This window comes from Perissodus microlepis, chromosome 8 (genome assembly GCF_051167445.1).
Source record: "Perissodus microlepis isolate ML-2025 ecotype Zambia chromosome 8, ASM5116744v1, whole genome shotgun sequence".
Taxonomy (NCBI): Eukaryota; Metazoa; Chordata; class Actinopteri; order Cichliformes; family Cichlidae; genus Perissodus; species Perissodus microlepis.
In genome coordinates, this window is record NC_140468.1 from 29,557,511 (window position 1) to 29,572,236 (window position 14,726).

The following is a 14,726-nucleotide window of genomic DNA, read 5'->3' on the forward strand; positions in this document are numbered from 1 at the left end:
CCTGGTTGACTGACAGCAGCGTTCAAAAATACACAGAACAGCTCTGGGCTGGACTGAAATGAGTCTGAAGCTCAACACAAGTCATTTATTGAGTAGAGTTGCTTTGATAAGAGACACCCATGGTGGCGTTGATCTATACTACTTATTTGGATCCCAGCTACATTAAGTCCAGCCAAACCATCTCAGTGTGTAGTATTGCATTACCTCTTTTATGTCAAATCAGCCAAGCGTGAGGACAGAGGTGCTGAAGCAGTCAGACAAGCCCAGGTTTACTCGCTCCTTATGCTTCCTCCCTACATGCTTTACTGAAACACTGACTTTGCTGTGGAAACCCCACAGGTCAGCTCACATGTTTTGATTTATCAGTGACTGTCATAGCATTGGCCTACACAGTGCATTATGTAGTTTACTCAAAGCCATCTACAGAAAAAGATTCTGACTAAACAAAGCTGTTCACGTAGCTGTTGATTCATGCCTACACTGAGAGGTTATAAGGTTTTCCAAAGAGCTCAGCCACGCACTGTTATCCTCCAGAGGTAACCCACTGGGTGGTGTGTATCTCACTGAGCTGTGATCCATTACTGAAGCCTTCCACAGAGTGAAAACAGGTCATGAGGTTAGCTGATATGATGACAGTTTAATACTACTTTGCATTGTGTTTGATTTAATTGAGTTGAATTATTTGGGGAATGATGATGTGAAATTCAACATGAGGTCAAAATATAATAAAAACGACACGGTCTGTCTACACACAGAAATTAAATCATGTGAGTGGTTTGTGTGATGCTCATGAAATTAATTGTCATTTATTTTATGAAAAATTAAAATGACTAATGTCCTTTTTCTTTAGATGTATAATAATTTTCCAGCTCACCACTGTAATGTCGCTGCATCACTCATTATTCACCGTGTTGGGTTTTTTTAACACAGAAAACCAAAAGATGAGGCATTTACCTTATAGAGCAAACAGTCAGTGAGGAAGAGAAGCTTTAATGGAAGAAGCCAGCTCAGACGAACAACTGCAAGGCTTGGAGCGGGCGGATGACACCAGCTGATGAAGGCGTAGACACTGATGATAGCAAGTGAGTCAATCTGCAGGACGATGCTTTGGGATCTTCCTTCTATAACTCAGTTATACATGCTCTGCTGTGAGAGCGGTGTATTGGAAGTTTCACTGCTCTGGCTGCGTGAAATATTACACAGTCAAAATCCTGATATGGGAGCTGTTTGGTGTGTCCGCCCTCGCACACTGTGTAGAGTACATCGTTCGACTGGACGGTGATTCAGAGAGCTTGGGAATTCTCCAGGAAGGCATGAGAGGTTAGTTATTCATTCTGTTTAGCTTGATTAGTGTTTTCCTACTGCACTTTGTTGTATTTCTATTTTAAAATGTTACCGTTAGAATGAACTTTTGAGTATTTTCATGATACACAGTTTTACTGTTGCTTTGCCTTACCTCCTGACCATTACTTACACAGGGAAAAGAAATTAGTTTTAACTTCTGGTCTGTCAAGAAAGTCCTTGAAAGTGCTCCAGTTCAATTTGTTTAAAAAACTGTTTTGGAAACTTGTGCTTTTTTCTAGTTTGGCCACATTATCTCAGTAACTAGATTACTTCTTACCACTACAAGCGAGAAAAAACAAAGTGAAGGAGATGGTACGGTGGCGATTTTTCTTCCTTCCACAGATGTTGATGATATTAGGATTCCCAATCATGCCATGATAAAAAAAAAAAAACTCTGTTATGGTTGCAGTGTGCCTGGGAAAAGAACAACTTAACCCCAGGATATATAGGGGTTAAATTACACCTTAATATTACATGAAATGCTCCTGATCGGACGTTGTGGACCTCTGCTCTGCCCACTGATTGTGCCACCTGGCCCTCTCGTTATGGTGCAGAGTCATTTCTTTGCAAATAAGATGGGTGGAATATCGTACACCCAACCTATTACAGGGAAAAGTCAACCACTGAGTATCAGACTGAAGCTTAGTCCAGCAGAGCACCAGTGCACCTGACTCAAACACCCTCTCCAACAAGTCATCATTTAAAAAGTGCTCTACAAACCTTAGCATCAGTTAGCATTACTGCTAACTGATGCATTTTCTCATTTCAGTGCAGCTAGCCATCAATGAAGAATCACTTACTGCTTAATAGACAAAGTGAAAATGGACAGCCTTCCTTTGGTTTTAACATTAAATGTATTGCTGCAGCTAGGAACAATACACAAGGTTATAATACGTTTTAGCATTATACAGTTACACCATGCCACACTAAGAACAGAAGAACAGCCCACTGAGGTCTGACAAGGTCCTGCAGGAAGCTAGAGCAGCTGCTGACTAGAGGAGCCTAATATATTCCCAGGGTTATCTAGGAAGCCCGTGAGCCTGTGGAAGACTTTGTGGCTGCTGTATGAAGCAATGAGGTTCAGTGTGTGTGTGTGTGTGTGTGTGTGTGTGTGTGTGTGTGTGTGTCTGACAGCAATGGGGGAAGGGTGCATCCAGCCATCCCAACTTGGCTTCAGATTACATTTTGTTTCCTTAGGCACCAGAAAACAAACCACTAACATTTGGTGGATCTCGTTACCGCGCTGCCCAGACACCTCACAGCTTGGATGTCATATTGCAAAATGTAGCTCAATGCACTGATGCCAACCTAATAAATAAATATAACCACTCTACACATTTCATTTATTTACCTGATTGAACTGAAACGATTGCTATAACTAATGTGAGAAACGTAGTACTACAAGAATATCCTGAAGAATTTGCAGTACATTTAAAGTCTTAACTGTGCTCAGCTAACCTCCCAACAACACTGCATCGTTTTTCAGCTTTACATCCTGTGTGGCTCACGAAACAGACACAAGTGCTTCTTTTCTCTTTTTTTAACTATTCAATTATATAATGAAATTTAGAGTATTTGTCGACAGCTCTATGAGAGATTTTTACAGAGCATAAAAGAAATGAGTGCACGGTGGTGAGAAGCTCGGCCTGAGATAATACACAGCTTTATCACAATATTAACAGATATTTTACAATATTTTTTTAACCATGTAACAAAATGAATTGAAGGCCATGTGACTCACATGTACAGTCATGTGACTATAATTTGGACTGACCTGTTGAAGAACACATTTTAAGTGAAAACTGAAAAACAGACGAAGCACTGAACAACAATGCAAAGAATTCAAATCCATTGTGTTTTGTACAGAATGATATAGTATATAGGGCTGCTCAATTAATCGAATTTTAATCTCGATTACGATCTGGGCTTTCAACGATCATTAAAAATGACTGAGCCGATTATTAGCCCCTCCCTCGTGCTTTACTCTCGCGCTGCTCCGTGTGGCAAATCGAGCGCACCTCTCTGCGTTTCGAACACGTGTCACAACAATTAAGAGCAGCGGTCTCCAACCTTTTTTGCGCCACGGACCAGTTTATGCCCGACAATATTTTCACGGACCGGCCTTTAAGGTGTCGCGGATAAATACAACAAAATAAAACTAGTACCGGTACCGAAAAAAAGAAGATTTATTCATAACACACGAGAAAAGACCCAGGAAAACCGAGTTAACGATAAAAACGATAACAAAATAACGCTGAAAACCGATAAAAACCCTGAAAACTATACATTTCACACCTGAGCCTCAACTCTCGCGGCCCGGTACCAAACGACTCACGGACCGGTACCGGTCCGAGGCCCGGGGGTTGGGGACCGCTGATTAAGAGGACCCGAGGGAAGCTCGGAAAGCTAAGCAGAAGTTATTTGGAGAGGAGAGTGACTGCTGTTGGTTGAAAAGAGAGGTAAAAAAACTTCAGTGGTGTGGAAACATTATGGGTTCACGGAGTCAGACGTGGATCAAGTAGACACAGTGTGTAAACTTTGCTACAGTGTCGTAGCTGCACCACAGAGCAACACTGCAAAGTTCACTAAACATAGATGTTTACATTTTTCATCTATTTTTATATTGCAAACATTTGCACTGCTATCAGTATTTGCACTATTTTATATTATTTTTTGACAATCTTTAAAGTCATTATTCAACACATTGTTATTGTTAAATAAATATCGTCAAATAATCGAGATCTCAATGTCAGTGAAAATAATCGTGATCATCATTTTTGCCATAATCGAGCAGCCCTAATAGTATATGGATCTATTTCATGTGGACTAAGCCTACATATACACAAGAAGCTGACAGCATCTATTCTGCCACATTTATTCCCTCTGTTTCTAAACAATGTTGTTATTCACGACCCAACACACACACACTCACACACACTGCAGCACTGCAACACCCATGCATGGATTCTGTATGTGGAAGGTTCTTTTCCACTCACAGCCTGTTATTTTCTGCTGATTAGCCACACAGTGATGAACCGAAGGCTACAGCCTTAAAAACAAACTGGCACCAAAGGTTCTGTACACACACACACACACACACACACACACACACACACACACACACACACACACACACACACACACACACACACACACACAGTGGACTGTAATGAAAAACAAAAGCTCCTATAGGCAATGACCTGGCTGCCCTGCCCTTTCTATTCACTGTGAATCCAGATGAGTTTGTCAATTTTGTGTCTAATGTGCCAGAGTAGAGCTTTGCTGCTGAGCTTTGCCTTTTCTTTAAGCATGTGTCACTGTCTCTCAAGCAACTGAAAACTATGGGGGCCTAAAATGCTGTTTAGACATTGTTTATATGACTGCTTCACAGATGTTCAGCTCTCGGTTTAATATTTATCATTTCATATCAGTTCCATTTAAATCTGCTACCAGTTTGTGTTTCAGAGTGCTTGCAGAACCAATACTGGCTCAAATGCAGAGGAACTCACAAAAATCATCAATGGAGTAATTTATTTTCATTTTCTGAACTTTATTCTTTTTAAAAATCCTCCCAGAACTGAAGCAGAGCTAATTAAAATGACTTTAGGCTTCTCAGGTGGCAAACACCTAGTGACACTGCAAATAGATTAGGAAGTAACAAGAGCCTGACATGATATGACATGAGATGGAAAATAAACACACGTAGACTGAATCTAACCCTGCGGCTACTCATTAAATATCATTATAAGCAGAACCAACTGTATCAAACTAAACCTGTTATTTCATCAAAACAGATACATTGTATCTTATTAACTAACAGTTATGACATTCTGTGTAACAGGATTAAGATTTAGTTACAATGTATTTGTAAGCCTGCTCCTGGGCAAAAAGAAGCTCGTGAAGAGATAAACAAACACCTCTGGCAAGGGTCACTCTGACCAGGAGAGGAGTGGACAATGGTTCATGTCAAGCTCACTGAGATGAATGAGGCCTACAGGTTGTAGTCCAACATAATGAAATCATAGTTAAACTGCAGGACACTTGAGAAGCAATCAATGTTACTTGTTTATTTGTCAGAAAGTACTTTGAAAACAAATGATTTGAAGACAAACAGAAAACAGCATTTAATTCATCCATCCATCCATTCGCTTCCGCTTCTCCTTTTCAGGGTCGCGGGGGGCGCTGGAGCCTATCCCAGCTGTCATAGGGCGAGAGGCGGGGTACACCCTGGACAGGTCGCCAGTCTGTCGCAGGGCCAACACACAGGGACAGACAACCATTCGCACTCACATTCACTCGCACATTCGCACCTAGTGGCAATTTGGATAAATCAATTAACCTATCCCCACAAGCTGCATGTCTTTGGACGGTGGGAGGAAGCCGGAGTACCCGGAGGGAACCCACGCAAACACGGGGAGAACATGCAAACTCCACACAGAAAGACCCCGGCCTGATGGTGGAATTGAACTCAGGACCTTCTTGCTGTGCGGCAACAGTGCTAACCACCGTGCCGACGTGCTGCATTTAATTCAGTGTTATTTATATAGGACCAAATCACTACACTCAAGGTAGGACTGTGTTAACATGAGGAAAATCTAATATCATGATATTTTTTTGGGCTATATCACAATAAACGACATATATCACGATATGTTTGCAACCTCCAAAGCCAAATGTTATTTTGAACCATACACCGTTCAACATTTTTTTCAACATCATCATGAATTCATGAGACAAAATAAAAACTGAAAGTTGGAGTAATAACGGAGTAATAACGGAGTAATAATGCCTTCGCAGCGTGTGGGAGAGGAAAACCTCATATGCAGACAGCGTAATATTTCTATGGCAATTTATACTCAACATGGCTTTATCATAACCATTAACCATCGTACATGCAAAAACTAGCAATACATCGAGTATATTCGATATATCGCCCACGCCTAACTGAAGATGTTTTATATTAAAGGTAAAACAGGTTCTGCCACTTTACTTGATATACAGCTTAGCCAGATGTCAAATTTAAGATCTTAAATAATTTTGACATAATAAAATCTCTGTCAGACACAGTCCACAGCATTTCATGGCTCTTTGAATTTTGAATATTAACCTGGTAAAATCACACAAAGACAATTATGATTATTTCCATGCTCACTGACTCAATCTACAAGTGTTAGAGTGAAAAATGCAGAAGTCAAAATACCAACAAGTTTCACTTTTTTATTTTCTTATGTCATACCTGGGAAAACTCTACATTAACTCAATCAACCCTGATAATATAGCTTAGAAGACCTTTATAAACAACCAGTTACCAACAATGACCTCCAAAGCACCCTGTACCAACCCTTGAGTAAACACACAGGGTATATGGTCACTTAATATTTACACACAATTGTTAAACTGTCTTATGCAAAATGAACTATAGAAACTGTGAGTAGCCAACATGGTTGGCTAACCGTGCAACCAAATGAATACGAAATGAATACGTCTGACTGATCACATCTCAGTGCATCAACGCTGTCTGTGATCAGGTCACACGGACTGCATCGTAACAGCAGGTACGGACCGCACTGCAACAATCAGAGAAACAAAATATTTTCTTTCTTTTTCCAAATCAAGTAATAAGCTCTTCCACTCCATATAAGAATTAAATAGGGCTGTGCGATATGACCAAAATCTCATATCCCGATATAAGAATTCTATCGTCCGATAACGTTATAAATCACAAAAATGTAACATTTTCTGTAAAGTCTGTGAATCTCGGGCAGCTCGACTTACGTGAAGTGTTTCCAGCTGCGCGTCGTGTAGCTGGAGTCGAGTGTTTTAACCGATGCATGAAACGATACATTTTTAGACATAAGTTGTAACGGCGCCGTTTTCTTTGTGAGTATTTATTACACGGCGTGCTGCGGGGAAAAGCCTGTTCTAACGTTTGAGTCTAAGGTTTGTTTTTTAGCACCTGGCTTCTCTTTTTTACTTCTCATCCGTAAACACTGCATACTCTTTCACGTGATTCAGTTTATTTTGAAAGGTCTCAACAGGATCTTGAGCTTTATTGTGACAGGTTTATGTGGAACATAAACAAGCGGACACGCGATGCTGTTACCGTCGTTGTTGCTAAGACAACACATAAAAACAGGTGCTTGTCCATCCGTAGTGTGGTTATATTAAATATAAGAGAAAGAGAGAACTTTAAGACATTAATATAACCACTACAGTGACCATCAAAATAATGAACAAATATTGCTGTAAACAGTTTATTTTGCGACACCACAAAACAAACAATAGCGTAAAATGAAACGATAGACGTTTTTATATCGTCATCCGATATATATGGTTATATCGAGCAGCCCTAGAATTAAATGTAATTTTAAGACAGTGAAACCAAGAGAATCGTCTTTACAGGAATTGTTAAGTGCTGTTCTGTCCAACGGATTTTTGATACACACTCATTGATTTCTACTTCAGCCACAAACGTGAAAAACATTAAGGGGCATTCTCTTTTTTCTACATTTGTATCTGCTGAGTAATAAATCTCAGTGAGCATTAACAGTAAATATGAACTTTTGGCCTATCTGATCAGAGACACTTGACAAAGGCCTGGCAGCCTGGCTTGACACACTTCCTCTAATCTACTCTCAAATCCCTCTCCACTGTATTCACTCTGATAGTTAAGCCCCTTGCTAATGAGACTGTGCCACACTGTATGGAATTAAAGTAGAACACTACTCCATGCCTAAGTTACATCACAGACAAGGACCAGCTCTACATGGGCATTAGTAATCTGGGGACATGGCTGTTGTCCAGTACAAAGAAGCACATGCCTGATCTAGTGAAGGCACCAACAATGTTTTGTTATGAAACTGTAATTAATTCATGAAAGATACGTAACCACCCGTGCCAGCCTGATACTTTGATTATATGAATAACAGAAAGCAAGGAAGGTGTGACAACACAAATTCGTCTACTCTCTAATCAAAAAGAAATCAGTATTAATCAGTTGCATCTATGATCTGCCAAGGACTAAGAACACTGAAAAAAAAAACGTTTAAGCTTCAAAATAGTTGGAAAATATGCAAGAAATTAACTTGACAAATAAAATCATACACAAAGAATAAATCCGCCACAGAGCTCTGTGACAATCACATGATTAAATTCGCCATAAGCTTTAAAGCCAGACGCTTTACTGCTCTCAAAAAGGGAACATATAGACAAAGACAACAGGCTAAACCATCAAATCAGAGCTGGGCTGGGGCTTCTGCCAGTTATCTGCATAGGCAGTCAAAAAAGACTGAACAAAAGAAAAGGGGAAAATGCACTATACACTGCGTTCGCCAGCCAAGGGCTTGTCAGGGCAAATATTTCATTGTTTGTTGGTTTTGGCACGTTAGCCCGTTATAAAAAATGCCTCTCTTTATAGGAAGGAGGGATCGTGTATTTACTGCCCGGCTACTATTACGAATGCAATTATTACACGTGAAGCGGGAAACGTATCGGCACCTGCGTGGCAGGAGCGTGACAGAAGGTCCTTTTTGAAAATGCAAACCATATATTTTACTTGAAGACAAAATGGCCTTTGTTCAGCCTGCAGCGAACCTCTTCTGTTGTGTGTTTGGAAATCCTAGCATTCCCGCACCCGTGCGCAAGTCCGAGTGGCCACAAGAAATGCCCTAATAACACGGACGGAGACGAGTAACCACGAAGTAATAACGACTAATTTAACGTCTGTAGAAAGCCAACTTGACACGCGTCAGCTGATCTGCAGTGTAAAGCAGATTAAAGCCGCTCGGGACTCAAATTCCTACACATGCTTTTCTCGAATGACAACATGAGCCATTCACATGTCACTCGGTGCTTCGCATTGATTATGTGTCAATCGACCCTTACAATATCCCTCTGGCTGGCAGAAGCACACATAACCGCGCTTCAAATGATCTGGCACTAACTGAATAACCAGCCCACTTAAATCAGTCTTAGCCACAGCGCGTGCCTAATGGAAGACACAAGTTGGAGGATTTCATGTAAATAAGCGGAGAACTTAGACCAGAACTAACCGTTTGCTTTCCAAGCTACCACACATTGACTCGCAGGCTTAAGCGGTCCGAAAACTAGCCAAACTTACATGTAAACAATACAACACATTCTACTAATCAGTTGTGCATACACACCATAGACTCCTGCGTCCGAAGAGTCGCAGCGACCGAAAAGAAAGCCGCAAAATAATTTCCGCCTGGCAAGCCTACAACAGTGCCTCGCTGGCTAGCCACCAACCACAGAGATTTTCCCGTTTGCTTTGCATGTAACAGACCAACTACGAGGACAAAGTCAGCGTTTTCCTTACCGTCAGCTCGGCATTGTCGCTGTCACGATGGTTGACGGCCCGTATAACCCCGGACCTCCACGGCCACCGACCAATGTCGCCGATTTCAGGCGGCTCGTCACCGCTGACACAGAGGAACCGCTTCCCGACCAGCTCCGGCCGAGCCTCGACTGCCATGGCCCTTTGCTGGTCAAACCCCCCCACCCCCCCCGGAATAAACTTCCCAACAACGACGCCCTTGCAGACCTGTAACTTACGACATTAAAACAGCTCTAAATAATCCAACGGATGGGAGGAAAAGGAAAAAAAGAAAAGTTGGCCTTGCTGAAAGATGAAAAACCGACCCGGGGGATTTAAACGTGTAGCAGTCTCCACCCGTTCAAGCGTCAGTCGCCTTTTCTCTCCACTTGAAAAAACGGTGGAACATTGAACCGCAGCACAGCCGCCATCCATTGGTGTTTCTCCGCTGATCCCTAGACATTCACAAACCGCAGCACGTTGGTGTCCCTCCGCTCCGTCGAATAATTGGTACTATTTTTGCTAATACTACACCGACTACTACCGCCACGAGTCGAGGCTAATATAATGAACGACTAATGTTCAAATTCCTTGTTATACTCCCGCTCTGCACTTCTATTTCTGTCATCACAAGCAGCATTAATATAGGAAGGTAACAATTCTGGAGGAAATTATGTTTATATCATCTATATTTTGTTTAATATATTGTTTATTTTAATATATATTATAAATAATGTAATCATTTATCCATTCTACTAAAGGTATACGATTTTCATCACTATCCCAGTATGAAAGTTGGGTTTTGGTGTTTTTTGGTGTGTGTGTGTGTGAGAGAGGTTTTTTTTGTTTGTTTGTTTTTCTTGCAAAAATTATTTTAAAGCAATACCGTATCTCTACTCTTTAATGGCTACAAAGAACATACCCAGTGTGCTTGGGTGGTCTCAACAACAACAGTCTGCCTCAAGCTGCTTTATATTGTAAGGTAAAGATCCTACAATAATACAGAGAATACGCCAACATTTAGTTGACTCCTAATGAGCAAGCACTTTGGTGACAGCGGGAAGGACAAACTTCCTTGTAACAGGAAGAAACCTCCAGCAGAACCAGGCTCAGGGACTGACGGGAAAAAGACACACAACTAGAGAATAATAATAACTAATAATTACATGCAGAATGGTGTACAAACACACAAAAAGGTGTGTCAAGAAGAAACACTAGAGCATCATCGGAAGCCTATTGCAGCGTAACTAAGGAAGGATTAAGGGTCTCCCTTATAATATTCTTTGTCAAAAAGGAAAGTTTGAAGCCTAATCTCGAAAGTAGAGATAGTGTCTGTCTCCTGAATCCAAACTGGAAGCTGGTTCCACAGAAGAGGGGCCTGAAAACTGAAGGCTCTGCCTCCCATTCTACTTTTAAATACTCTAGGAACAACAAGTAGGCCTGCAGTGTGAGAGCGAAGTGCTCTAATAGGGTGATATGGTACTACAAGGTCATTAAGATAAGATGGGGCCTGATTATTCAAGACCTTTTATGTAATAATAAGGGTTTTTAATTCAATTTTGGATTTAACAGAGAGCCAATGAAGGGACACCAGTGAAATATACTCTCTCTTTTTAGTCCCTGTCAGTACTCTTGTTGAAGCATTTTCAGGCAGTTAGCCTATTAATAGAGATAGGTTTATAGTTTTTAATGTTGAAGCATTAATAAATGGTAGGGCTTCTCTGAACAGTCTTGTTGCAATGGGGTCTAAAACACACATTGATTGTTTGGAGGAAGTAATTACTGAAGGTGAACTCACAAAGATCAACTGGACAACAAGAGTCTAAATAAATATCAATGGTATTGCGCTGTGGAGATGTAATACTTCACAACGTATGACTAGCCGAGTAATTGTTGTTGTTGTCACTGGTCGGATTTACTTGTTTAATCTAATTGTTACGTTTTTATGTGATGCCCAATGTCAGTAAATTATTGTGTCCTAAATGTTATGCATCCATCCGCCACCAGGTGGTGCGTTGTTGTTTGGGGGAGTCTTGTATGTCAGTCTGATCTTCTTGTTAACACAATTAGACTGAGATACAAGCGGTGGAAATTTTCTCAGAAAGGTGGATGGGCTCTGCCTTAGCGATAGGGTGAGGACTTCAGTCAGTCAGGAGGTGTTCAGAGCAGTGCTGCTACTCCACATCGAAAGGAGTCGCCTCCTGGGCTAGGTGTTTTGGCTGGGCGTGTCTTTCCAGGAGCAGGCCCAGGGTAGACCTGGAGACATCAGATAGAAACTCTGATTAAGGTCCAGGAGGACGACAAATATCAACAAATACAATTAAAACACTTTCTGGGTCTTTGGTTGATTGATAACCTCGAGTGGAAGATTGTTGCCACTCACCCGCCTCAACTTGAGCTTCAAGGATTCTAACAGTTAGTATGACTCGGGTGTTGATTCATTTAAACTAAGATAATCCACCTGCTGTAACCAGGTGTCCGTAAGGCAGAGTACATCAATACGTTGATGAATTATTAATTCATGTACCAATAGGAACTTAAGAGAGAGACTTAATAATCTGCATTTCACTGGTTTACTCTTTGGTGCAGTTGTAATTCAGTTCAATTGAATTCATTTATATAGCGCCAAATCACAACAGTTGCGTCAAGGCGCTTTATACTGTAAGGTAGACCATACAATAACACGGTAGACCCCGCAGTAGTTGTAGATACCACATTGTTCTTTCTTTGGGACTTTTTGTGTTTATGTGGTGGGTGGTGTTGTCTTTTGGTGGTCTGGAGCTGACGCAGTCAGGTCACCTACTAATCGGAAGGTTGGTGGTTTGATCCCTGTCTGCTCCAGACTGTGCACTGTATGAACACTGAGTGCTCAGAGTAGAAGAGCACTATATAAGAACCGATCCATTTACCAGACTGAAACTCTGCTTCCTGGTCTCAACTCTGGATAGTTTGGGGGGTTTGACCAGATTCCTAGAAAAGAGATTAGCTCCATCCAAGGATTGGATGTTGTAGCTCCTAACAAGACCAGGTATTCCCCAGAAAGTTTTCCAATTATCTATAAAGCCAACATTATTTTTTGGAACCGTTCAGACAACCAGCAATTTAAGAAGGACATGTGGCTAAACACATCACTCCTGGTCCAATTTGGGGGAACCAGAGAAAACTACCTAGTGCAACATTGTTTTGACTGTTACATACTGATTCAATTCAAATTTTAGTGACCTCTTATTGATGTAGCTGACTGGTATTACTGCCAACGGGAGTTATAGTTTTACAGAATTTATGTTTATCCTTAGCCAACAGTTTCAGAGCTCCTGCGATGTCACCTGCTCTGGCCACTGGAAGATACTTCACTATGGTTGTTGGTGTCTCTAGCTTCATGTCCAAAAACAGAATCGGCAATAGCCAGAGTTTGTTTGGTGTTGTTTATTGGGTTGGATGATTGAAGTCCTAAGAAACATGACATTTTGGCAATTTAACAATTTATTCATTTAACAAACACAGGCCATAGAACCATGTGGAAGGACGATACACAGCCACAGCAGGCTGGCACTTCCTTCTCATGCTAGTCACCACTTGGTCACACACTGCTGTGGGGTGGCATTCCATTCTTCAATGTCACAAGTCAGCCAATGTGAATATATTGGTCACTCTGGCATGAACAGCACGGCCAAGTTGATCCCACAGGTGTTTGGTGGGATTGAGGTCAGGACTGCAGGCAGGCCATTCCATTCTCTCCACTCCCAAATTCTGGATGTAGTCTCTAATAAACCCCGTTCTCTGGGGAATTCACATTGTCGTTTTAGAGGATAGAGTCCAGGCTCAGACTGTGGAGATATGGCATTGCTGTTATGGTAAGCTGTTTGGCAGGCAGGGGTTGGACCCAAACGCAGGACTCTGAGACGGAGAACTTAACTTAAAGCAGCAGCTTTTATTTGCTGGCAAAAATGAACCTAGAAACAAAATACATGAACACTAAAAGATAAATAAAAATTCAAACTTGGACTAATGAGCTAAACTTGGGAGATGAGACGAGCACCGACAACTAATGCAGAGAATACTGCAGCTTGGATTTGCAGAACACCAGCTTGAAGTTGCCCAGTGGCATTGGCCCTACCCATATGGAAAAGAAATAGTAAAAACTTATATGTGATTACTCATGAAAGTGGCCACTTTCACGAGTAAATCATATAAGGCTTACATGATTTACTCATGAAAGTGGCCACTTTCTCATTACTTTCATATATTGTTTTAGTAAGTATCCAAAACATACAAGTTTCATTATATAATTTTTCAAGGGATCTTATATCTGTTTTCTCTCTTATATGCTTTTCATACAAGTCTCACACAAGACAGATACAAACTTTATAAGATTTATATATATCTTTTCCATATGGGTATCCACATCAGTCAAATGTGGCATGCACCAGCAGATGCCAAATGACTGCTGTAGCATTATTGTAAGCACCTAGGATATCAGAGTCAGTGGCACCAAATCATAACAACAGTCGCCTCAAGGCGCTTTATATTGTAAGGTAGACCCTACAATAATACATACAGAGAAAACCCAACAATCATATGACCTCCTATGAGCAAGCGCTTTGGCGACAGTGGGAAGGAAAAACTCCTTTTTAACAGGAAGAAACCTCCAACAGAACCAGGCTCAGGGAGGGGCGGCCATCTGCTGCAACCATTTGGGGTGAGAGAAGGAAGACAGGACAAAGACATGCTGTGGAAGAGAGACAGAGATTAATAACAGGTATGATTCAATGCAGAGAGGTCTATTAATACATAGTGAGTGAGAAAGGTGACTGAAGAAGAAACACGCAGCCTATACCTATTGCAGCATAACTAAGGGAGGATTCAGGGTCACCTGGTCCAGCCCTAACTATATGCTTAAGCAAAAAGGAAAGTTTGAAGCCTAATCTTGAAAGTAGAGATAGTGTCTGTCTCCTGAATCCAAACTGGAAGCTGGTTCCACAGAAGAGGGGCCTGAAAACTGAAGGCTCTGCCTCCCATTCTACTTTTAAATACTCTAGGAACAACA

The 14,726-nt window shown here is 41.2% G+C and overlaps 1 protein-coding gene across 2 annotated transcripts in view; it reads right to left on the reverse strand.

Moving 5' to 3' along the window:
* jmjd1cb (jumonji domain containing 1Cb) overlaps positions 1-10,126 on the reverse strand; it is a 114,393-nt gene extending 104,267 nt beyond the window's left edge. For both annotated transcript variants that reach the window (XM_084938549.1, XM_084938548.1), the window contains exon 1: positions 9,683-10,126. In XM_084938549.1, the coding sequence (XP_084794675.1) occupies positions 9,683-9,838 (156 nt within the window). In that variant the 5' untranslated portion in view covers positions 9,839-10,126. The remainder of the gene's footprint in view (positions 1-9,682) is intronic.
* Between the last annotated feature and the right edge of the window lie 4,600 nt (positions 10,127-14,726).